A 26,059-nucleotide genomic window follows, 5' to 3' on the forward strand; every position below is an offset into this window, starting at 1 on the left:
GGTGTTTCCATCTGGGCTCTCCATGAGATTTCCCCGTGAGGACACACAGGTAAACTATAGTTAGATTATATAGTCAGACATCCCTGTTGGAGTTTTATTAATATTTTCCTGACCTCTGAACTCACTTGTTTGGTATGCAGACAACTATCCCTACCTCTAAATCATCCTTTTCCAGGCTCTCTTCTTTCTATGGGTAACTGTGGCTCACGCTCTACTTTTTAGAAGTCACCTTCTCTACACTGAACACATGGGTTCATAAGCCAGGGAAGCAGGTACGAACTGAGGCTCTGCTGCTCACCGTTCCACAAAGGCCGGGTCTACCTGCTTATATAACTAGGTAAAGGCTTTCAGGCTGCCCTTGGTGAGGTTTGGCCAGGGACCCAGAACAGTAGCATCAAATCTGGGCAGGATACATATATTCATCTCAGGACTGATCAATGGAAACCTCAAATGCATGGCTTATTACTAGTTTCCCATTTTCTACCTAGAACCAAAGGAACAGAAGACTTGGGATGACAATGGGACCTTAATACAAAGAGCCTGGGTACCAGAATCTCCTTACAGATGAACATCTACTTTGAGCTTTTTACATGAATGAATGAGGTTTAGATTTGCACGTGTTAAGACAGCGTAGTGGCAGATAGTATAACATTAACACATCAGTTCTGCAAGTTTAAGGACTGCCTTCTTCCTTGGGGATAATAACAGGGAGGCTGAGAGTATTTGATGAGCTAAACACACATGTGAAGTGCCAACCACAGAGCGAGTACTAAGCCTCCAATCTGTGTCTACTATCATTATTATCACTGGTCATCCTCCAAAGATTTACTCCTATTTTGTGTGTATGAGTGCTTTGTTCAAATGTATGTATGTGTAGCACACAAGTGCAGTGCCCGAGGAAGGAAGAAGAGGGCATCAGATCCCTGAAAGAGTTACAGACAGTTGTGAGTTTCCATGAGGTGCTAGAAACTAACAGAAAGGCCATCTTCTGCAAGAGCAGTCAATGGCCCTCATCTCCCTCTTCCTAGCCCCACAATTAGCCATCTTGTAAATGAATACTCATGATCCTCAAACAAAGAGCAGGGGCCAGCCTGGTGATCTGCAGTGTAGTGAGCTGCATGGAATCACACCTGATGGAGATGTATAATCAACTCCTGAGATGGCTAAGACCTGACCTATGCTATGATCACGCAATGATCATCAGCTGCCTGCATATGCGTGGGCCTATGGGCAATGCCCACCTAGCAATCCGGGATTGGCAGCCCATGCCTACTTTAGGGCTGGGAGAGTTTTGCTCAGGCAGACAGGTAAAAGAGAGATGGAGAGAGGTCAAAAAGAGAGAGGAAAGAGAGGAAAAAAGGAGAGAGGAGAGAGGTCAATGGAGAGAGTGGAGGAGAGAGGAAGGAGAGAGGGAAAGAGAGGAGAAAGGGAGAGAGAGGAGGAGAGAGAGAATTGTAAAAGGTCCTGGAATAAACTGCAGTGAGAAGAGCTCCGGTGGTCGCGTCTTCCTTGCGGGACGAGGGCTGAACGTGACACTGCAGAGCCGCCCCCTTACCTTTTTACTTCTTGCACATAGTCTGCATTTCTGTCGAAGAGGTGGGTCACAGAATCCTTGATGGCCTCGTGCTTGAAAGTAGAAGCTGTCCCGAAGACGGTCACATTGGGGACAGTAGAGCATAGCTGGGCTACAGCTTGACCCTGGAAATGACACACACACAATGTTAATCACAGCAATCACATGACACATGAATCCCACCATTCTGAGAGAGGTGTTGCTTAACATGCGCCAAGGACATAGCACACATTATGACACTTATCGGCACTTAATAAATCTTAACTATCTAACAGTCAGTATCGCTGGGCAGAAGGCAGAAATTTGCAACGTTGACAGAGCTGACATTTTTGAGTTTCAGTTCATGTTTAGGCATTGCAGCATTGTCTCCTGAAGGACAAAACCTGCTTTGGCTGATAACCATTTGTGTGGGAGTAAAGTCAACAGGAGCCAGATAGCCCCAGCACTAAACTTAACTACTATTTAACCATGCTGAGCTGCATCTCAGCAGCAATACTATCTACTCCACAGGAATCTTGGAGGATGTCTTATTTGACTCTCAGAAGCAGATTTTGAGCAAACACTACAATATAAAGGTTTTATTTGTAAGATAATCGTATATACTAACAGGGTTACTACCCCAAAGGGTGTCAGCAAGATGGCACATCCTTCAAGTGCAAGGCTTGCAAGACCGAGGACCTGAGTTTGATCCCCAGAATTCACATTCAGGAAAAAGGAGGAGAAAAGAAAGAAAAGCAAAAAGCATGGGCATGGCAGAGCATGCTTGCAACCTCAGTGCTGGGGAGGTGGGAACAGGAGGATTCTGGGGCTTGATGGATAGCCATTTAGGCTATCCAATTGAACATGTTTCAGGCCAATGAGAGACCCTTTCTCAAAAGGAATGTGGATGGTAAACTGAGGATCAACATGTTCATCTGCAAAGAATAAATGTGTACACGCACCTATACACATATGAGCATGAAACCTATATATATGAGAGGAGAAACCAGATGTTTTAACCCAGTGGTTCAGTTCAACAACATGTGGTACTTCAGAGGAAAAATAAACCCAAAGAAAGAGCTGACCGCTCATGTGTTACCAAATTCGTATCTACCATGGACATCCAGAACTCAGCCTCTTTGATATCTCATGATCAAGAGCCTACCCAACTAACTTCCACCTAGTCCTGGTGGAGGACTGCTTCTGTAGGAGTATCTCTGACACATTTGGGGTGTCCTCATGAGTCAAGTGTGTTCCATGGCTAGACCGAAGCCCACAGCCAGCAAGCTTCAGCATGTTGTGTAGAGCAGATATGCGTGGCTGACTGACAGCGTCCCATAAGGAAGGGCTACATGAGGTATTATAGCAGACTGAGGGCCTGGGAAAAAATGTGATTCTGACTAGATACTCAATCTTCATCATCTCTTCCCCACGGGGGCTTATTATATCCAGGGCTAAAGAGGTCCAGTCAAATATAGAAAAGGTCAGCATGTGGTTTAAATGGTAAATGGTCTAGGAGGGGATTTCAGATGCAGTTAAGAGGGGCATGATTTGTATCTCCTGCGCCGACATGGTCAATGGTTAAGACATCGAACAAAATTATGTGAGCATGTGCATCTCCAAACTTTCCAGTAAAACCCAATTTGCTGGTAATTAAGATGCATTAGAAGAAACGGCCCTCGCTCTCGAGCCTCTCGTTTCCCATCTTAAGGAGGGAGATTTTTCTCCCCATCATCCGTCACAGTCACTTCTGCTTATCATCTTATTTCTCGTCTTTGTGCTGGTGGATAATTCAAGTTGGCGGGTCAGTTTATGGAAATGTAATCTTATTGCCAATCCCAATTAAAGGCAAGATGGAGCGATCCCTAGAATGTCAGCGCTGGAAGACCACCCCATGTCTCCTCCCTGAACACTGTCTTATAGATGAGGTAAAGGGCCACAGGAAGGTCTAGGCCACTCAGCTTTTTCAGAGGTGTAGCTGGAACTCAAACCAAGGACTCCTGACGCCCGTTATTTCCACTCTCGGTTATTCTATTCTGTCAACTTATTTTGACATTTTAAGTTAAGCAGTTTTAACTTGCTGCCTAAACGAGACACGACATGTTCTCTGGGAGATCAGCATTTCAGAAACTCCACATAAACCTAAGACTCTACACAGGCTACAGTTCTCTATGTTAAGTATAGTTTTGGTATTTATTTAATGTTTTGTCCCAGATTTCATAGGACAAAGAGGGATTTGTCTTCCCCAAATGAGCATTGATATCATCACCCAATGCAACCACTCCTTTAAATTTATTGGTTACATCTCTGGAGGAATATGGCTTAAGGAGACCCCAGCAGTGACAGAAGAAGTTAGAATTAACTTTAACATCTCCGTAGCCCCTTCTTCCTTCTGTCTTTGGGCAAATTTCCATTGTCTTCCCTCTACCAGTTTCTTGAGTACAAATTTCCCCCTCTTTTGAGGATGCCCACCATCTTAGGTTAGGGACTATTTGCAAGAGTCTCCCTTTAGTTTGATTGCCGCTTCTGTAAAAATACCGCTACAATTTGAATTTGAAAATCTGCTAAAGACGTGTTCAAGACTTTTCCCCTTGTCTACAGCACGGTTGAGAGGTGGTAACACCTTGGGGTGGAGCTTACTGGGGGTTTTCGTGTTATTGTCACTAGTAGTGGCCTTTGAAGATGATGTTGGCACATTGGACTTTCATCTCTCTCTTTTATTTCCTGACTGATATGGTCTGAATAGCTTTGTTCTACAATGCGCTCCCACCATGATGTTGTAGCTTAACACAGACCTAAAATGGTAGAATCATTACAACATTAGGGGACTATGGTTGCACATGAGACCTGCTGTTGACTGAAATTAACATACAGGCATGACTAAATTATATCATGTAACAGGAGTATTATATAAGGAACAATATATGCAGATGACATATATTGTATGGTACTATATAATTAGAATAATGTATAATTATATTGATATTAAATATATTTGTACAGTTAGTGTTGTATACATAAGTAATACCCATATAATTAATGTATAATATAGAAGATTTAGGGGCTGGAGAGATGGTTCAACAGTTAAGAGTGTGTACTGATTTTCTCTTCTTGACTCCTCAGGCACCCTCATGCACATGCATAAGACAGACAGACTGACTTAAGATCAGTTTTAAAACCTTATAGAAGAACACTCAATGAGCAACAGATAATTAGGATTCTTTTAATAATATATGTATACTATGTAAGTAGGATGTATAATATCATTATGGTATAATATTATAATATATAGTATGTAAGTAACAAAGCTTAGAAAGCTCAAATTCAACTGTTTGCAGCATTTTAGCATCCCATCAACTCACTGAGATGGTGAATGACCCTGTAAGATCTCAATGATCTTTTTTTAAAAAGTAAATACTGTTCTGTGTTGTGTATTTAAGCATTCTACCTCACAGTTATAGGAAATCTGCTTTCTCTCACTCCCCAGGTAATGTGAAATCAGTAGCTCATTCATTCTTCCTTTCTCCAACCAGTCAAGGAATTGCAGGAACTCAATAAACATTTGTGGGAGATGGAATGACTTCCCAATAAAAAGGATTTTGCAATTTACCTGCAAACCCACAGCATAAAATGAGCAAGACAATCCATACCCCTGGCAACAGTGTTATAGAGATATGTGCATGTATGCCTGTTTTAATTGACTCTTCTTCCCTCTCGGGCACGCCAGCATTCTGTTCCAAGCACCCCTGCCCTTCTTACAGCTAACAATGCAGCAGTAATGGCAGCTGTGCTCCCTTTTGTCCCTCCATGCGCCAGGCACTAAAGGCTTTGTTAAATCCTTAAACCACTCCAAAGCAATTTTTGTTTCCCATTTAAGCCTCAAAATGGGCATTCAGAGAGGAACTGGAAATGGACCAAAGTCGGGGGGCCTGTGAATGATAAAGCTGCCTGTCTGGAATCTACGGTCACCCACGCTGCTGTTAGTCTTTCCTCCTGTACAGCTGACCATGCAGGCTGCTGACCCAGGACCTAACGTTTTAGCAGTCCAGTCTGTAAGGCACCACAGTATGATACTGTCTTCTAGAGATATGTTTGACTCCATAACCCTGTACCCCCAGAGGTGTGAGTCTGGGCAACTCAAGTGAGGATAGCCTTCGCTTGCCTGTATGAAGCAGGTGTCTTTGTGCCATCTATAGCCTGCCCAGCTGTACACAACAGTCCTATTAACCCATCCTTATAGGCAACACATCAAGACTTGTGTCTCTGGTCAGCAATTCTCCCCAGGTAGTGCAGGTTGCACAGAGCCACGGGAAGAAGACCCATCGCTCACAGACTGCCTCTTTGCTTGAAGTTGGACTCTTAGCAACCATGTTGCTAGAATCTCGGCCAGGGGACAGGCAGCCCACCAGATGGCAAAGCCCCCTTACAGGATTCTAAATCACAGAGAGTCAGAACCCTTCCAGGCTGGCCGTCTTCCAAATGATGCACCTGGACAGATTTCCGGGACGGCTGTATTTGCATAGTAGGGATGCCAGGTTCCTGTTTCCAGCCAAATGGCAATTTGTACCCAGTTTGGAGCTGTGGTTTTTAATAAATGCATCTCTTTCACTCTAAACCAAATTGAATTACAGTCCGGCAAGGTAATCAAGTACACTGTATAATTTATTCTTGAAATAGGAAAAGTGGAAAACGCTGTCGTTAATTTTCCTAGGTCAATAGATAGAAACTAGAAGTGTCTTGGCAAATTGGGTCATCCTTTTATTCTGATATTGAGTGAAGAGAAAGAACTTACAGGTTGGCCAGAGGAAAGAGCCTCTGTGAGACTCTGATCTTTGGATCTAAAGCACTTTCCTTGAGGGACGCTATCTGGTTACTCTGAACAGATAGCTGTATACATGCAGTGGGTAACTGGATGTAACCCATCAGGCAACCATGCACGCAAACCAGACACAGAGGTGTAGAACCTTGTGAGGAAACACAAGCTTGCCTCTCTTACTTTAGGCTGCAGCCTACACAGCACCTCCTCCCTAAGCACAGGGATTTGTGAGCCACCTTGCCATAGTGCCTGGCAGAGATCAGATGCTCTTCCTTGGGGTTTTACAGCTCAGCAACCCGCCTTCTGCCCTACTTCAAATGCCTGCGCTTACTGAAGGCGTCTCATCAACCAGAGTGGTTGACTCCAGCTGGAGCCCAGCGCTGGTTTCAACACTTTCCAATGAGGTGCCGCATTTCATTTGAAAGCTCCTGCCCTGGCCGTGAACTTCTCCAACTCAGACTGTTGTTCTGTCCCTGCCAGCCCTCACAGATCAGTCATGGGGGACTCTTTGCTGTGACTTCAAATCCTGAGACGGAGGTTCCGAGTGGGGCAGGTCAGGCCCTGTCACTGCTGGAGGTAACATCTGAGGCTCCCAGATCAGACTAGTTCACCAGTTAGTCCTGGAGGGAACTGAGGTGCCATAGATCAGTTTCCAGATAAGGCTCCCCACTGGGACTCAGACCTAGTCACTTCATCTTCCTGTGCCTTCATCTTCAGACTGGCTCTCTTTGCACACCAGCAAGTGTGCCCGAAGCTCTTTGTCCTGCTGTTTCATTTTAAGGAGAAACTTTCAAAGTTAACTGAAATTCTTTGTGGAGACACCATGAGCAAAATTAGTATTGTTCCTTAGTAGACATTCTTAGTATTGTTTACTAAGCCATCTCCCTTACTTAAGCAATGGCACCCTTTCTTTATTTTAAAAACACCCTTTTATCTGCAGCAGTGGACCTCAACCTTTCTAACGCTGCAACCCTTTAATATTGTTCCTCATGTTGTGGTGACCCCCAAGCATAAAACTTATTTTGTTATAACTAATTTTGCTACTGTTATGAATTGTCATGTAAATATTTGTGCTTTTTGGTGGTCTTAAGTGACCCCCGTGAAAGGGTGTTTGACCCTCAAAAGTGTCACAACCTACAGGTCAAGAACCACTGATCTAGAGTCCCAGCATAGAAGTTATTCATAAAACTTGGAGCAGAAAAATGAATAACTCAATCAATGACAGTCTTTCATTTTTTTCCTTCTTTGCCATCTCTGTATAGCAACATTGTTCTTTGTCTTCTCAGTGTCCCACAGATTTTATGTGTCTATGTTTTACTCAGTAAACATTTACATGCCTGACACATGTCAGTGGGTCATGCACTAGGTGTCGACTTTCTGCTGCAGGAATTGCTAGACCCCAGAAACACTAAATAGCTTGTTCTGGGGACAGAGCACCTCCCGGAATACTCCATTATATTTACTAGCTTGGGTGGCAAATCGCATAAACAGCCAGAGCCCATGTGTGTGATTATGATGCCCTTCTTAAGGCAGCTGTAGGTGGGAAGGTGATTGTCCTCCATAAGGCTCAACAATTGCCTGGCACCAGTCAATATGAAAGAATATCCTATCCTATCTTTCCAAGAAGATTTTGGATCAAGCCCTTGGGCTTGTCTACCACCCTGGAGCCCAAGATGGGAGAGAGGAGAACACAACTGGAGGATGTGAACCTTGAAGATGCTCTTGGGGCATCCAGTCCAATCTCCTGCCTATTTAGGAAGAGCATCCTGACTCAGCATCCTCCTCTGACGGTTCCAAGATGGAAACAAATCAAACAAGATGGGAAACTAATGGCCTCCCACATAAGCCCATTCTTTTTTTGAGGTGACTCTACTATCTCTGAAGTCTTATTTGTGGTGTTTTATAGAGAGCCTCACCGTAAATTGTGCTTCTAGGAAGCACGGCACACAAAGCCATAGGCTTGCGTGTGCTATACCCTCATTGTTACTGTTATGCTTCCTACATCAATCCTGTATCCTGGGTCAGAGCCTGTTTATCCCCCTCACCTCTTTCCATGGTCAGAAAATAATGACCTGGAAGGTGATACTTCTCCTGGATGCAGCACAGTGGTGTATCAGAAGTTCTAGATATTTTTGTGTTCATAACGGCCTTATTTGGGTAATAGAATTTGTGGTACCCAGATGGATCAGAAAGATCAGAGTGACACTAATCATGTAGAAGGGAGCGTGTCATTTGCATAGCACAACTTCGTGTCTCTATAAAGACACCGAAAGTTGTGTGACTGCTTCCTGGGTGCTGTCATCAATATTAGAACTGCTTATTGGCCAGGTTAGGCCTCTTACAGAGGTGCATGACATATTCCAGAAGATAGACCTCGCTCAGGTAACCAACAGTTTCCATAAGTTTCTCTTTTACTTGTAGCATAATGGTTCACACGAAAACTTGCATTTTCAAACCAAACCATGTCTGTTCTCTGATGGACATGCAGAACAATGCATCCAGATGCATGAAGTCATGTGGCATTAGGGACTTGGGATGTAGTTCATGGTCAAGGGCTTGCCCAGCAGATGCAAGGCCCAGGGTTTGATCTCCAGCACCCCCAATAAACACACAGATTTAGGAGTTCACTACTGACATAGCATGAGGGCAAGACAACACAATGACCATTGATCAGAAGCACCAAGCTACCTAGGAAGAGGTAATGAGATTCTCATTGGTCCCACTGTCTCCTAACATACACTCATGCTTTGGACTCTAAATATTCATAGGTTACAACCAATGAAAGAACTAAATACATACTACTTTAAGTCTCTGTTTCTGATATGACCTTCATTCTTAAAAATCAAATAGTATAACAGAAAGCCATGGATCCCCAGAACAGGAGAAGCTCTGAGCAAACAAGTGATTTTTCCTGCTATGTATTAACATGGAAGAGTGAAAGGCACCATAGTGCTGTTTGGGATCTACACTGGGCTCCCCTGAGCTCTTTGCAGGAAAGTGTCATTACAAAAGCAACACATATTAGTTGCCTTTGTAAAGAACTACATTCCCAAACACCAAAGGCTATAAAAACCCATCAGCTACATTGCCATTTGTCAGAGATAAACATTCTGCCCCCTTGGCTTGTTTCATTCTTGTTTTCTGATAATGTGTTTGCTTACCCACAGAATTGCAACCCAATGAACACCACTGTGCACCTCCATGTATTTTTTGTTTATTTCAAAGCCTATGTGGTACTTTGGTGGATCATAAACAAATGTTAACACCATCATTTTAATAGCTGCAGGATAATTCTATTGTATGACTAAACTATAATTTTTTGAATAAATCCATGTATTACCAGGAATTATGTGTACTATTTTGAACCATAGTTCAAAATATCTTTGTGAAGAGATCTCTGTTTCCTATAGAAGGTAGGTTTTATCAATGACATACAATTTGTGTCCAGTATATTACTTGACAGACTGTAAGTGCCGATGTTTGAGTCAACAGTAGTTGTCTGTGGATTTTTATCCCCTCCCCCCGTGTATAAGTGTGTGTGTGTGTGTGTGTGTGTGTGTGTGTGAGAGAGAGAGAGAGAGAGAGAGAGAGAGAGAGAGAGAGAGAGAGAGAGAGGGAGATGGGCATGCATGCCCTTGGATCCATATATAGAGAGGCTTAAGGTTGATGTTTAGAATCATCCTCAATTGCTCTTCCACCATATTCTTTGAGGAAGTGTCCCTCCAGATCTGGCTGATGTGGGTGGTCTTGTCAGCTAACTTGCTGTGGAGCTCTACTATCTTTATTTCTGAAGTTGGAATTACAGCTGGGTTGAGATGCCAACCCAACATTTTACATGAGTCCTGGGTATCTAAATTCTAGTCCTCATACTTGCAAGGTAAGAATATAACCATTGAGCTATCTCCCAACCCCCTGAATCTCGTTTCCTTAGGAGAGAGAGCCAACTGTTCAAGTTGATGCCTATATTTCATTTAATTTTAGTTAATTACTATATTTTTCTGTAGTGTTGCAAATAGACTCAGGGCCTTGTCTGTCCTTGACAAACTCAGCAAGCTATATCCCCAGCTGTAAGTCCTATATTTTTATTCAGCAGCCTGACCAGCAGGAAACTGAGTTCAAAAGACTACGTAAAGTTCAACAGAGAGGATTTGGGGCATTAAAACAAAAATTTCCATCTCTTTAGTCTACAGAGGGATAAAGTAGAGCCCACCAGGGGGTATTTTTGCTTTGAAGAATATATTTCAATAGTGGGAAATCAAATACGGTCACCGGCTTAACGGTTTACAAGCTGTTTCAAATAATGAAACTGTCTACATATGGCTTGTGTTTTGATGATATCATATTCATTTGCTAATTCCTCATACTTAATGTATCTGCTGCCATGTAATTAAAATGCTCATTACCATCACACAGATGTTGTCCAATTAGAACAGGTGAAGTTCATCAGTTTAGTGTGATCTAACCTTTGTCGCTTATTCCTTCCTTTCCATACACAGTGCTACTCACTGGAAGCACAGGGATGTCCAAGAAAATCCATAAAATCCAGGAAGATTGATGGGAAATTGTATAATACTCTCACCTAGCATATAGAGGCAGCCAATGCATAGCTGTTGGTGCATGGATGGGTTGATAGATAAATGTGTGCGTTCTCTGAGTGGGTAATGGATGGCTCAGTGGGTAGATAGATGGATTGGTTGAAAGGTAAGTGAATAAATGGGCATATGCATGGATATATAGATGGGTGGATGGATGGGTAGGTTGATGAATGGGTGTACTGATGTATAGACAAACGGATGGGTAATCAGCTGGAATTTGGTGAGGGCAACATTAGAAAGGCAATGTAGAGTGTGCAGAGGAAGGAGAAGCATAGGAGAAGCATGGAAGGCTTCTGAGTGGGGGTAACATTTCAAGGAGAAATACAATTTTCCAGGTGGAAGGTTGAGTGTGGGAGTATGTGCTAACACTTACAAGGCAAAAGGATGTACCAGAACAGGGCAAGGTCATGTCTCAAAAACAAAGATGAAACATAGTAAATAGTAATTTTAAAAAGAAATGTCCAAGGTACATCAATAATGCAGTAAGAGAGAAAAGTCTACATAGTTAGAAAGTTCCCAGATGGAAAGGCAGAGCTAGAGCTGAGATGGTGTGAGAGAGAATTAACAGGGAGAAATAATTGCTTTGACCCTTGACTGGTCATGAAGATGAATTCAAGAGCTTGAGTTCCCTCTCCAAATTCATTGTAAGGTACATATAGTTATTAAAAATTAATCTCAGGAGTAAGAAATGAGTCGAGGAATTTGGGAAAGTCTAGAAAATGACTTTCTCTAAAGCTTTCAGGTGTGCTGTTAAGTCCCCGATGTATGCTTTCTCCGTATACTTTAAGTGGGCACTTAGTGCTATGAACTTTCCTCTTAGCACTGCTTTCATCGTGTCCCATAGGTTTGAGTACGTTGTCTCTTTATTTTCAAAAGACACTAAGGTCATGCTCAACTTCCTTAGCCATCAGGGAAATGCAAATCAAGACAACTTTAAGATACCATCTTACACCTGTCAGAATGGCTAAAATCAAAAACACCAATGATAGCCTTTGCTGGAGAGGTTGTGGAGAAAGGGGTACACTCATCCATTGCTGGTGGGAATGCAAACTTGTGCAACCACTTTGGAAAGCAGTGTGGCGGTTTCTCAGGAAATTCGGGATCAACCTACCCCTGGACCCAGCAATACCACTCTTGGGAATATACCCAAGAGAGGCCTTATCATACAACAAAAGTATATGCTCTACTACGTTCATAGTAGCATTGTTTGTAATAGCCAGAACCTGGAAACAACCTAGATGCCCTGCAATGGAAGAATGGATGAAGAAAGTATGGAATATATACATATTAGCGTACTACTCAGCAGTAAAAACAAGGACTTCTTGAATTTTGCATGCAAATGGATGGAAATAGAAAACACTATCCTGAGTGAGGTAAGCCAGACCCAAAAAGAGGAACATGGGATGTACTCACTCATATTTGGTTTCTAGCCATAAACAAAGGACATTGAGCCTATAATTAGTGATCCTAGAGAAGCTAAATAAGGAGAACCCAAAGAAAAACATATAGGCATCCTCCTGAATATTAACCTTCATCAGGCGATGAAAGGAGACAGAGACAGAGACCCACATTGGAGCACAGGACTGAAATCTCAAGGTCCAAATCAGGAGCAGAAGGAGAGAGAGCACGAGCAAGGAACTCAGGACTGCGAGGGGTGCACCCACACACTGAGACAATGGGGATGTTCTATTGGGAACTCACCAAGGCCAGCTGGCCTGGATCTGAAAAAGTCTGGGATAAAACCGGACTCTCTGAACATAGCAGACAATGAGGACTACTGAGAACTCAAGAACAATGGCAATGGGTTTTTGATCCTACTGCACGTACTGGCTTTGTGGGAACCTAGGCAGTTTGGATGCTCACCTTACTAGACCTGGATGGAGGTGGGTGATCCTTGGACTTCCCACAGGTCAGGGAACCCTGATTGCTCTTTGGGCTGATGAGGGAGGGGACTTGTTTGGGGGAGGGGGAGGGAAATGGGAGGCGGTGGAGGGGAAAAGACAGAAATCTTTAATAAATAAATAAATTAAAAAAAAAAGAAAGAAAATGACTTTCTCCAGTGCACAACACAACTCCATTCTGGGGAGGGGGGGACCGGTTAAGAGATCACATAGAACATAAAGCAAGGCTCATGGCTCTCCCATTGAGAGTCCTGAATTTTAGAAACTGATTCCCCAGTTCCCATGTGGCATTTTCTGGGGGGTGATCCTGGGCACACTTCCAGCCTGCCCTGAACATGCACCAGTTGCACAACAGTAATCAGCCTTGGGGCAGAAAGATGCAGCATTTGCTGCTAGAAGATAGGACTGTCTGTGCTGACCTCAGGATGGGGAAGTAGACATGTCTGCTGCCAAACTCATTGATAACAGCTATATCTCTGCAAGGAAATTGCACTCCAAGAGGGAGAACACCCTATTCCAATGACTTCATGCCATGAGCAATGCCTGCCCTGTGTTTGTGTTTTGTCTTAAGGCCATCATGGTGTTTTCCCTGCTTTTCACACAACCATACCCATCTCTGCTACAGCGTCATCTCTCAGTAGGGACCTGGATGTGTTGTGATAGGACTCTGAAATGATGCCTAAGGGTTCTTTATTGGAATCTTCGGTCCCCAGCTTGTGGAACAATTGTGAGAGGTTTTGGAAACCTTAGGAGATGGGGCCTTGCTGGAAGAATGAGGCTATGGGAAGATGGTTCCTTGGGACTAAATTACCCCTAGTCACTATTGGTCTTGTTCTCTGTTTCCTGTTCTGCTTTGATTTGAACAACTGTTTCTTATTATGTATTCCTGCTGCCATGATGCTCTGTGTAAACACACGGAGCTAAGCAACTGTGCACAGAACTCTCCAGAACCATAAACCAAAACAAATAACTCTTCTCTGAAAGTGTTTCTTAGGAGATTTTGCCAGTAGTGATATTTAATTCTAGTTAACTAATTAATTGATTATTTTTTATGACGTGTTAGAGGTAGAACAGAGGACCCTGTGCATGCTAGGCAAGCTCCCTACTACTGAACAACATCCTCAGTGCTATGTCTTATATTTTTCTATGGCAGCCTGAAATTGTAGGACATTGAGTTAAAAGACCTAAAAAAGTTCCAAAGAGATTTTTGTATGTGTGTGTGTCTGTGTGAGTACATAAATTCATTACTCATATATATTATATTATAGAAGATGTGTATGATTTTTATTTTTTTATTTGGCAACATGCCAATTTCTGAAGGATTATGCTTGATTTATCTTTCAGCTACCTTGCATGCTGCCTAGCACACAGTAAAGATCTGCTGGGAAAAATCACTATTCACCCCATGAGCTTTCTGTCAGAGGAAGGCAGAAGTAATCTTGGGCTTTGATGCCCCTCTTCTATCTAGCAGGTTCAGGCCCTGGTCAAACAGTGACGGAAGAGCCCTGAGTGACTCAGAGGAAGGTTTACCTCTACCTGACCATCTGGATAGCCCAAGTCTAGCACTGAATTCCCATCCTTTCCCTCACCATGGGGTCGACTGTGGAGAACAGGGCTCCCTCAGTCACTTGAGGATTAAAATACTTGCCTTTTAAAATGCATTCCTGACTGGACTTGTTCCTAATCACCTCAGGTCCAGGCTTACTGCCTTGCTAGTGTAAATAACCCCCTGGAAGGTTTAGAACTTTCTATAGGAAAACTTGCAGGTCCCTGGGAAATAAAGATTACCAGATAAAAATTGTATTTGCTCAATCTAGTAACAGATTGTTCACCTGTTGGGGTTCTGGAGAAGAAGGAAGTACTATTATGCCTATCCCTCTAAGCTGGGGTGGCTTGGTGCCTGCCTTCCACCTTGTAAGCCTGATGTTCTTCACCCCCACTCTCACACTCTCTGAATGGCTTCTCAGAGGCCAACAGGACCCCATGTACTCTCAGAAAAAGACAACTTGTAGCAAGTTCTTCTCTATATCCTCAAAATAAGCTAGTGATCAGAGACCATGAGCAGATGGCTAACCCTGGACCTTCCATCTCCTTCCTTCTTTTCTGACCTACATTTCTGGTTTAAAATACTGGTTTTGAAAAAGACCCACCTGAGTGTCAATTTTACCTCCATCTTTGCCATTTGCCACCTATGCATTTCTGTGTATGTGGCTTCATTTCAGTCACTCGTGAGTATTTTAAAATTTCGAAATACATCAATGATCATAGTCTATACCTACTGAAGCGGGTGTGAACATAAGTAAAATAAGAAGGTTCCACAACAGCATGCCTGTATAAAATTGAGCAAAGAAAATACTTTAATATATGTGTATGTGTATATAATATATATAGAATATATATATACAATATATATAATACATAATATATACAATATATATAATACAAACACACACATATATTATACATACCAATTTACCTAGGGCTATGTGTGGCTGTGAAATATTCCCCACACACCATGTGTTCGAACACTTAGTTCTTAGCTAGTAATACTGTTCTGGGAGGTTGTAGAAACTTTAGCAAGTAGACATTAGTGGGAGAAACTGTCACCTGGGGGAGGAGTACTTACGGCTTGCATCTTTGTTCAGTGAGGTATGAGCAAATTGCCTCATGCTTCTACACCATGAAGATACCTGTGCCTATGCCTTCTCCATGATGCTAGACTCTGCCCTTAAACCATGAGCAAAAACGAGCCCTTTCTTTCTTTAATTAATTCTTGCCAGAAATTTGGTGACATCAGTGAGAAAAGTAACCAACACCCATTGTCAAATCTGAAAAAGTGCTATTTGGTGTCATTTTGACATTCATTTACCCACCAGTTTAACATCAAAGATTTTCCAGTAAAACTTAATTGGTGGAGCTGGGAATATGGAGGGGAGTTTGGAGAGGCCTACATTATAGGGTATGGGAGTTCAGGACCCTCATAAGGTGTCACCCAACTTTCTCATTTGTTGGCACCTGCCCTTCAGTCTCAGCCATAAACAGTGTTCACAGTTCCCTGGAAGGATCATGTGGGCCTGAGCTTTGGTGCTATTGCTGGTTACTTGAAAACTCCTACTTACCCTTAAGAATGACTGATGTATTATCTCTTCCCACTCCAATCAACTGACCATTTTCCTCTGGCTCTTCCCATAGTCTCTATTCCTGCAGCTCCCACACTCTGTCCATATATTTACTTGCTTATTGGTGTCCTTCACAGACCCGGCATCCATCTCAATTCAAGGCCTCTATCTTGCAACCTTTGTCTCTACATGGTCTTGTATTGGACATGCTCCATTGACAGCATCCATCTGTGTAAATGCATTTCAATGGACTCAGGTTCATTCGCCCTCAGACAGTATTTTATGTTATCCTTGGAAAACAGAAACTAGACTGATTTGGAAAGACCTAGGTAGCTTCCTCTGCTGGGTCCAAGCTTGGGCGTGACTATGTATTTGAATTAAAGTGAAAGGAGGAAGAGTTGCCTTTTTATCACCATATTTTAATGCCAGGTTGAAATCAGGCTGGTCATCCTCAGAGGATTAGTTCCCAGGCTCTCCCAGTAATACAAGAAGCCCTGCCTTTGTCTTCTGGTCTAAACATCTATCTCAATTCTCACGAGCAGGGTATTTAAAGGGCAGGGTGACTGCTTGGTGGATTACAGTCGTGTGCCATTATGTCTCACTCACATTTATATTCTTCATTTTAGAGCCTGGGTTCAGTTTTGCATGGAAGAAGAAAATACTAGAAACCAATCACAGTTACAAAACCATGCCATTTAGTAATGAATGTATTTGCTCATTTGGTAACAGGGGAGAGTGGTTAGGGCTCTCTACTTAGCAGCTGAAGGTTCAATTTCTGGCTCCACTATTTGCTGATTTATAGCCTTTCTTAGTTCTCTAAATATCAGCTTACTCATTTGTAAAATGAGAAAACCCAGGTAATACATATTAAGTAGGGAGTGAAGGTTTTGGCACACAACATTCTCTTAGCTATTTTTTGACAGTAGTCTTATTAGAATTTCCAGCATGGATTTCAAGAGGTAGATATTATACATGCAAGCTTGTTTTATGTTTTTGCTTCTGTCAGGTTAAATTGGGTTTACAATAACTCCAACTTCAAACCTTACACTATGTGAATGTAAAACTTAACCATCAAATCAAATGGCTCTGTACGCAGCAGTAATATGTTTCTCAGAAACATTGGGAGATAGTTGTACAGAACTCCAGAATCAGCAGGAGTGCCTATCTGTATTCCATCCTTGTTGGCTCATTTCACATGGTAGATCTTTACCCCCACTTCTGGTAGTCTTTGGGCAGTAGAGGAATAAATTCCCACCTCCTCTTCTCTCTCATGAATTCTGGGGCTCAGCAACCATACAGGGAGGCCTTCTGTACTAGACACATAACTAAAAGGTTCATCAGACTGTCAATTTAACAATTGAAGGAGGCCAAAATGGCTCAGAGATCAACAGTTTCTTGATCCACCCATTTATTCAATCCATTAGAATTCAATAATTTCTTTTGTATGCTCAGCAGAGTTGTGGACTGTGTTGATATTCTAAACCAGAGATCTTAGAGATGCATAGTAAGGTCTAAATGAGGTTATTGATTGAGGGGTAGCAACAGATCAAGAAGCTTGTATGGGTTATACATAGGGTGTCTAATAGAGTAACATCATAATTTTTGTAGTCTGGATTCATGGGAAAGGACTCTGAAGGGAGACCAGAGGAATATGTGTAAATGGTTGAAAGAATAGCGGGACTGGGCAGAGGGAGAAACTAAGCTGTGGTATGCTTGAGAGATTCTCTAGCCCACTGCCAGAGGAACTCTGAGACTGGACTAGCTAGATCTTCAGAGCTGTTTCTTCTGAGGAAAGAGGACTGGTGATTAGATGTAGGCTGCCCTCACTAACAAAGGACAGAAATCTCTCACAATATAGTTCCATTGCTTCCAAAGCTTTTCCCAGGGAGGGCTGCAATCATCAGCAACCAACTCTTCTAACAGCTAGAGGCCATGAATACCTTGATCCCAAAGAATGTTCTTGATCTCACATCATAGCTCAGTGTAATTTTATTAGGCAGTTTCTGTTTATGTACAGTGTGCTAGGCATTCTTCAATTTTTTTCACCAAATGGTTCATTAAAAATCTCACAATATTTTGAGTGAAAAAACAGTGACTATACTATACATGGAAAAGGAAAGGACAGCTAAATAAGCCATAGAAACAAGTATTCTAGTTCAAAAAGTCTCTAGAGACTGAATGCTTAATGACAATTGTTAATTATCTTTCTAATTCTAAGAATTTAAAGAATGGGGTCATAGTGGGAGTAAAAGGGATAGTGGTAAAGAGAGTAATAGATTATGCAGTTTTTACACAGGAGTTAAAGATAGCCTCCCAAAGAAAACACAGACCACTAATGAAGATAACCAGGACCGTAGGAAATTATCTGGTATACCTCACTTTTCATTAAGTATCACATTTACCTCACAGAAGACATTTCTCATCTGCTATCCCTTACAGAAGCAACATCTATCTTGACTGTCTTACCTTACAGAAGAAGCCTCTAACTTACCCCACAGAAGCAATATCTGGTCTCCCTCACCTTACAGGAGCAGTATCTGGTCTGACTCACCTCACAAAAACAGTATCTGTTTTACCTCGCCTCACAAGGTCTACCTCAGTTTACAGAAGCAGCAGCTGGTCTACTTCACCTTGTAGGAGACACGCTGGCATAACTAATTTATAGAAGAAATATGTGGTTGAGGGATGAAAAAAGACTTGTCAGAAGTAGCACAATGATGACAACAAACGGATATAGCCCTAGATGCCTGATTTGTGAATTCAGTCTTTCCTCTCACTGTTCTGGGAGCATTCCAAAGCTGTTGGTATTTTGGAATGTATCCATTTCAAAATCACTTACTTGGTTCTCACACTGGCCAGATCCAACACATTCACATCCATCTTTCCCCATCCCTCCCTAATACAAACTCTTATAAAAATGTCAACCATGCACTAAATATCTATTCAAAATCTTAAAAGGATTCCATATGTATAAAGATATCAGTACCATTCCCAACTTGGCTTCCTTGAACTCAGGTGCCAGATCATTTTAGTGTTACTTTCTATTTCTCCTGTTCTTTGTCATACTTGTTAAGTTCTGACAGCATGTCCAGGCCCTGTGTTGGTGGACATTCTTTTAATACTCTGTTTCTGTCCTTTTTATTCCTTTCTTCCCTTATATCCTTCTGATCCTAGACACCAGTTCCCAGTTTAGGTCATAAGCAGTCATGTGTGATGTCTTAGAGTATGAGGTCATTTGTCGGCCCCAGCAATCTTTACTCCTCCCTCCAGTTCCTATTACTACTACCAGTGATGAACAGTAGATACTTGTGTTATAGATTTTAGTTTTCAGAAAGGTTGCTTAATATAAAATATCCAGAGACCATCACAATTATGTTTAATGCTTCACTGATAATTGAGAAGGAGAGGTGACAAGGAGGAAGAAAAAAAGAGGAAAATAGAGGAAGAGAAGGGAGAAAGGAAGCAGGAAAGAAAAAAGAAGAAAGGAACAAAAAAGAGAAGAAAAGAAAGAGAGATGCAGAGAAAGAAGTGTAAGGCAGATATAGAAATGAGCAGAAAGAAAAAGGAACAGAAAAGGATTGGGGAATAAAGAAATGAGAAGACACAATGGAAAAAAAACAAGAAGAAATGTTTTGGGGACAGCTAGGGAGTTATGCATGAGTGTAGGGTAGGGGCTACTCTGGATTGCATGAGAGAAAGGGGGGCCTCTATTTTCATTTTTCATATATTGAGCAAGGAGAATATGACTGGTAAGGACAACTTGAATTTACCCTGGAGTAAGCTTAGGAGGAAGTGGCCAAGGTAAGGAGAAGCTGTCCTAGGAAACATGGAATCCAGGACTGAGGTCAACAACCCAAAAATGTCAGCTGGAATTTAGACTAATGCCTCAAACATAAAAAGGGAACTTGCTACACATCTCATTCAGTCCTAGCTGAACCAATTCTTTTTCTTAATAAGGTAATGATATTCTGAAAAGCAACTGTGACCTTTCAGGTGTGTTACTGGGAGCACTGATGGGCCCCTGGGGTGGTATAAACCCAGAAAAAGACTTGTCCATTTGATTGAAGATCATGGCAAGTGTTCAAGGGCCTGGAACTATGAAGCTAACTTTTCCTAAAGTTTAATGATCTGCTCTGTGTTGAAGGAAATGCACACCTGAGACAATTTTATTAATCCAAGAGGCCCCTAAACAGATGCTTTTAAGAAAGATACATAAAAAGAGGCAAGATTAATCTTTATCTGCCTTGGTTCTAGCTTTCAAAAGCTAGCGACCCTTCGATTGTGCTGTTTACTACTCATCCACCCCTGGCTGTGGATGCCAGAGTGCCACTGAGTATTCATAGTTGGATGATGATGCTGTGTTGGTAATATTCTTCTTAACAGCAGCTAGTACATGCATTTCCTGTGTGCCAGAGAGCATGACAATCCAACTACAAAATCCTCCTTATAAAACACCACATGAGAATCAGGAAACAGACATCATAGTTACAGTCTTACAAATTAAGAAACAAAGTTGAAAGAAGCCAATCTGCTTGGGGTCTTACTTGCAAACTAGAAAAGCTAATATGAACCCCAAATACGGCTTCAGAATCTGGACTCTTTATTACAAAAGATTTTGTTTGCTTTTTTTTTTGACATTTTTGTTATCTTTTTCTTATGATTTCTTTACGCTTTCTCCAAATATTCACCAAGTTACATTAATGACCTTGATGTAGGCTCAATGGGCAAGATGCAGGAATTAAGGAATGTTTGGTTCTTGCTTTTGTGAACGTGGCAATTGAGGGTTAGTTTTCAGATGGAATATTATGGTCCAGGGAAGCTGGAACACTGAATTTATCAGAGTTCTTGAGAAGTAATCTATTGAATCTTCTCTCCCCCTGGGGAGCTCTTTGCCGCTGGACAGGACCAGACTATTCTCACCATAGAAGAGTGCCCAAAACAAAATGCATGGACGAGAAGCCATCTCATATCACTCCAAGTAGAAACAAGGATTTTGTCTGTATGGCTTCCTCATCTGAACAGCCAAGCACTTTAAAACTTTGAATCCTTAAACAGAGAGCTCAAAAACCAGTTCTCATTAATAGCACAATGTAACATCAAGCAACCAAACCACCTGTCTATGCCTCAGTTTCCTCTACTAAAACAGAACTGTAGTAGTTTCTGTCTCACAGACAATGAATGGGAATTATGGGGCTCGATCTACTTTCAGTATGTCGACTTTCAAGAGCTGATGTATTTATTCAGTCAATATTGAGTGAATGGATCCTGCCTCTGAGGCCAAACTCAACCTTTACAATATTTATGATAAAGGTAGTTCTTCAAGTTAATAATGATTTATGCACAGGAGTTAAAAGCAACTAGAATAGAGTTCAAGCAAGGCTTTGCCTTACATAGACAGTACTTATAAGCTTATATATATATATATGCGTGTGTATGTGTGTGTTTGTATCTCCTATGTCAGCAATGTGTTTAGATTATCTATCTATTCATCTATCTTCTATCTATCTATCTATCTATCTATCTATCTATCTAGCATCTATATATCTATCTATCCATCCATCAATCCTATCTATCTATCTATCTATCTATCTATCTATCTATCTATCTAGCATCTATGTATCTATCTGGTGTGTTTTATATCTATCTATTGTGTTTAATATCTATCTATCCAATATATTTAATACCTATCTAATATAAGGCATGTTGGTGGCATAAGGAATCCATCCTAGTTGTCGTCATCAGATGTTTCTGAGGATGGGGAATAAGGACCCTATTCCATCTCATCTCTGAGGAACATAGTGGACATTTAGTGCTTGTCTCTTAGTGTTGGCAGTTAGAGGAGATCTTAACCCTAGCCCTGGCCCTTTCTGCTGATGTGAAGATGAAGCTAATCCTGGTGGTGTCAATTATTCATGAAGGACATGGCAGAGCCTCTTTGTTCTCTTTAAATTTTTAGCAGTTCTGCTTCCTATCATTACAGGCCCTTAGGGACCAAGTGTCTCGCCACAGAAATATCCCCCTTATTCTATGGCACAGAGTGAGGTAGGCAGAAACAATGAAGAGAGATGTAGGTGTTTCTGAGGCCGCTGGTGTGGAGAAATGTCAAGAGCTCTGGACATGTGGGAATCCCCAGCTCTGGATACTTGGAATCAGTTTGACCCTCTGACTAATTAACTCTATAACTTTGGGAGCATTATTGAATCTCTTAGCCTGTCTGGGAGATTATAACCAGCTAAACTTTTGTTGGCATTGGCAGTATGACAAGGGCTGATATAGGCTCCCCAGTAACTGTGAAGGTTGGCAGTAATCTCACTCACACTTTACAAATGAAGCGGTTGGGAAGATAAAACAGGAACAGTGGGATTTCAAATGGTGAGTTCACCCTCTCTTTCCCTTGATGTTACATAAAGTCCAACAGAGAGAACTTCATAGGAAATAAACAAATGTAACAAAGCATCTAGTGTATAGTTAGTGATTGGCAGAAGGTGGTGATGGTTTTGCCTCCTGCAACCCTGTAACTCTATATATGCAGCTGCTGTTTAGATCCCTGAAGGAAAGGACTAAGGATGCAGGAGAACTGGGCCATGGCATGGTGGAGGGGTGATGGGAAGGGCAGGCACAGAGGCCAAGAAAATGGATCTCTCATTCGATGACAAAAAGTGAAAAAAAGAAAGAGAAAATGGATCTCATTCACCTAGTATATACGCCAGATACAGATCAAAACCTCTTCGAAAAGCATTGGCTGGCAGGAACAAGAATCCCCCAAACTGCCTAATAGATTAAAATTGACAAGATTTCCGAGGATGTTATTTTCCCTCTGGGATTAATTCAGTAGCAGGGCTTCTTAGCAAATACTTCGTCTAGAATGTTTTTCAAATGATGAGCTTCTTGGTATACAAGTATTTACAGCCCTTATGAAGCAGGGAATACGCACAAAGATAATGAGATATGAGTTTTGTGGGTTGAGGTAAGCTGACCCTCCCTTTATCATTGCTAATACTTTATGCCTGGTCTTCTGAGTTAAGTGCCTCTTAATTGTCGGCTCATTTAGCATAAATAGAGGGGTTGTGAGTGATTGCTGCATTGTTTTGATTCCAATTATATAAATAAAGAAAGTGAGATGTTAAGTGGTTGTTCAAATCACTGGGCTTTTGACTCAGACTGTCTGACTCCAGTATTCTGATCACAATCATTGACCTGATAAATACAGACTAGGAGGCAGAAGAACCAGATGCGAGGACTTAAAGGAAGATAGGTGTCAGGAGCGGGGATCCCAGGATCCTGAATGATTGAAATCATTGCAGTTTCTAGTCTTTCCTTGCTTACACGAAGCCCACATGATGGTAGGCGCAGGAATCGATGGCTTTAGGGAAGCAAGTGAAAAATTTCAGGATTCTGGATTCATGGAACAGTACCAGATTCAGAATGTCTTTGGGATTGAACTCAATACCTCCAAGAAACTGGGGAGAAAAATCACGGGAGATTATGCTGGAAGAGACAGCCCTGGAACTGGTGTGTATTATAGAGTCTGTCTATAATCCATCATCACCCCAAACCTCAGCACATCATCCCAGCTAGATCCAAGCATAGAGCATAGTTGGGAAAGCTCAAAAAGCAATCCCTCATTGCGCAACTTCTCATATGGAGCAGAACACAGAGCTGGGTGGTCACCTAGACATCTTCTCCATGCCCTTTACAGGTGCTGAAAGCCTTTCTGCCCGAATGAGGTAATGACCTAAGAGAAGAAGCCAGATAGGAGCTGCAGGAGAATCCTGGCAGTATTGACAGCATACAAAGAAGTGAAGGATATGAGCTTAACCTGAGGATTATTCTCACCCTTCATCACTATCCCCAGTGTTTATTACAGTAAAGGGCCAAAGAATCAGATTGGTAGGTTGTAGAACCATTCTAGAGTCAAGCAAAGAGCTAATAGAACAAAGAGAGGTGGGTGGGACTAGTCATTAAAGTCCCTGTCGAGCTAACATGGAGACTTAAATTTGGTCCCAAGAATCCATTTAACAGACAAGTATGGTAGCATGCATCTGTCATCCCAGCACTTCTATGGTGAGACAGAAGGCAGAGGCAGGTGAATTCCCAAAAGCTTAAGAGTCAGCTAGCCTGGTGTATGCACAGATGACCATCTAAGGAATTTGCCCTGGCTCTAACAAGGTGTAAGGCAAAGACTGACTTCCAAGGTTGTCCTCTGACAACCACAAGCTTGCCATGGCACACACATGCACATAGACAGTTGTGAACACACATGCACACACATACATCATACACATAGAGAGAGCGATTTAAAAAAGAATAAAGAAGGTGGTGGTGGTGTATGCCTTTAATTCCAGCACTTGAAAGGCAGAGACAGGTGGATCTCTGAGTTTGAAGCCAGCCTGGTCTACAGAGTGAGTTCCAGGACAGTCATGACTGTCCCTCAGAGAAACCCTGTCTAGAAAAAACAAAATGAATGAATGAAGGAAGGAATAAATAAATATGAGACTTTGTGAGCAGAAAACTGTTATAGCTCTCTGCAGTAACAACCTAGGTAAGTGATATTGGGACCACAATGCAACAGCAGAAGGATGGACTACAGGTTAGTTTCAGTCACAACTTGACACAGTCCAGAGTTGTAAGAGAGCACCTCAGTAAAAGAATTGCTTCAACTAGCCTGGCCTTTAGACATGTCTGGAAGCCACTATCTTGATGGATGTCAGTGGTCTCAGTCTTGGGCAGATGGTCCAAGTTGTATAAGAAAATCAGCTAAGCATGAGCCATGGACAGCAAGCTGGTAAGCAGCATCCTCTATAGTTTCTGCTTTGAGTTCCTGCCCTGTTGAAGGTCTTCCCTTTCTTGAGCTTTTACTATGTCTCCTAGCAACAGCTTGCTGCAACCTGTAAGATGAAAGAAACTTTTCCTCTCCAAGTTTCCAAGTTGCTGTAGGTCATAATATTTGTCGCAACAACAGAAACCAAGCTAAGACAGATGAAGAGAGGTGGTGGACACAGGAAAGATCCTGTTGTTTATAATTTTTCAGCTGAAGGCATACCCTCCACTTCTCATGAAAGCCACTGGGCTCCTTACCCTCATGAATCAGCTCATCCCAAATGCACTTTTCACATAGTTCTTCTGTTCCCACCATGGTCCGGTTCACTCATCATCCTGAGATTGGAGTGGAAATGGCATATCCACAAGGAAGTGGCTTCCTGATTCTACACCATACTCTATCCCAGGTCTCTGTTATAGACCCTCATGGTAGCACTTATCTCTTTTAAGCCCACAGCAGAGTTATCTATGTGGTTATTTGATTAATGTCCACTTTTGCTTTATTGAATTTCTCATTCAAAGAGGAGAATCTGTCTTACTGCTTGTTCAATTTCTAGTGCATAATTGAATATCCTGAACTGAGCAGATCTTCACAATCTATGTCCTGGATGTGTGAGAGTGGACAAATGAATGAATCATAGGATTTTGAAAGGACATCATGTCAGAGAAGAACTAACCATAGTTCTTAGGTTGTAGGCTTGAGTAGCTGGGTCAATCTCAGTGACTTTCATGATCAATCATGGTTCTGTTTTCAATAAATTACTCTTGGAAGCTGATATCTGCACAGAATTTTCTCTTCTCCCTGCTGCTGTGACATGATCTCTGCTCTACCCTGCCCCTCCAACAATGATGAGTTGAAATCTTCAGAAAGATCAACTTTCAACCATTGGGGGAAACAATGACTTCTTGAAATTTGCAGGAAAATGGATAGATCTAGAAAACATCATATTGTGTGACCCAGAAAGACAAATATAAAATGTGCTCACTCATAAGTGGCTTTTAGACATAAAGCAAAGAAAAACCAGCCTACAATTTACAGTTTCAGAGAACCTAGACAACAAAGAGGACTCTAAGAGAGACGTAAGTGAATATAATCCACATGGGAAGTAGAAAAAGACAAGATCTCCTAAGTAAATTGGGATCATGGGGATCATGGGAGAGGATAAAAGGGGAAGGAAGAGGAATGGAAGGGAGTGGAGAAAATATATAGCCCAATAAAAACAATTAAAAAGAGTCCTATATCACAACTGACTCTT

At 41.9% G+C, this 26,059-nt stretch overlaps 1 protein-coding gene across 1 annotated transcript in view; it reads right to left on the reverse strand.

The window, feature by feature from the left end:
• The window catches only part of Vat1l (vesicle amine transport 1 like), a 147,654-nt gene that overhangs the window by 88,756 nt on the left and 32,839 nt on the right, over positions 1 to 26,059 (reverse strand). The window contains exon 4 of the mRNA XM_041650853.1: positions 1,556 to 1,698. Within this exon, the coding sequence (XP_041506787.1) occupies positions 1,556 to 1,698 (143 nt within the window). The remainder of the gene's footprint in view (positions 1 to 1,555; positions 1,699 to 26,059) is intronic.

The sequence above is a fragment of the Microtus oregoni genome, unplaced genomic scaffold (genome assembly GCF_018167655.1).
Source record: "Microtus oregoni isolate MIOR12 unplaced genomic scaffold, Mior012 000004F_ref0000308, whole genome shotgun sequence".
In the NCBI taxonomy this organism is placed as follows: Eukaryota; Metazoa; Chordata; class Mammalia; order Rodentia; family Cricetidae; genus Microtus; species Microtus oregoni.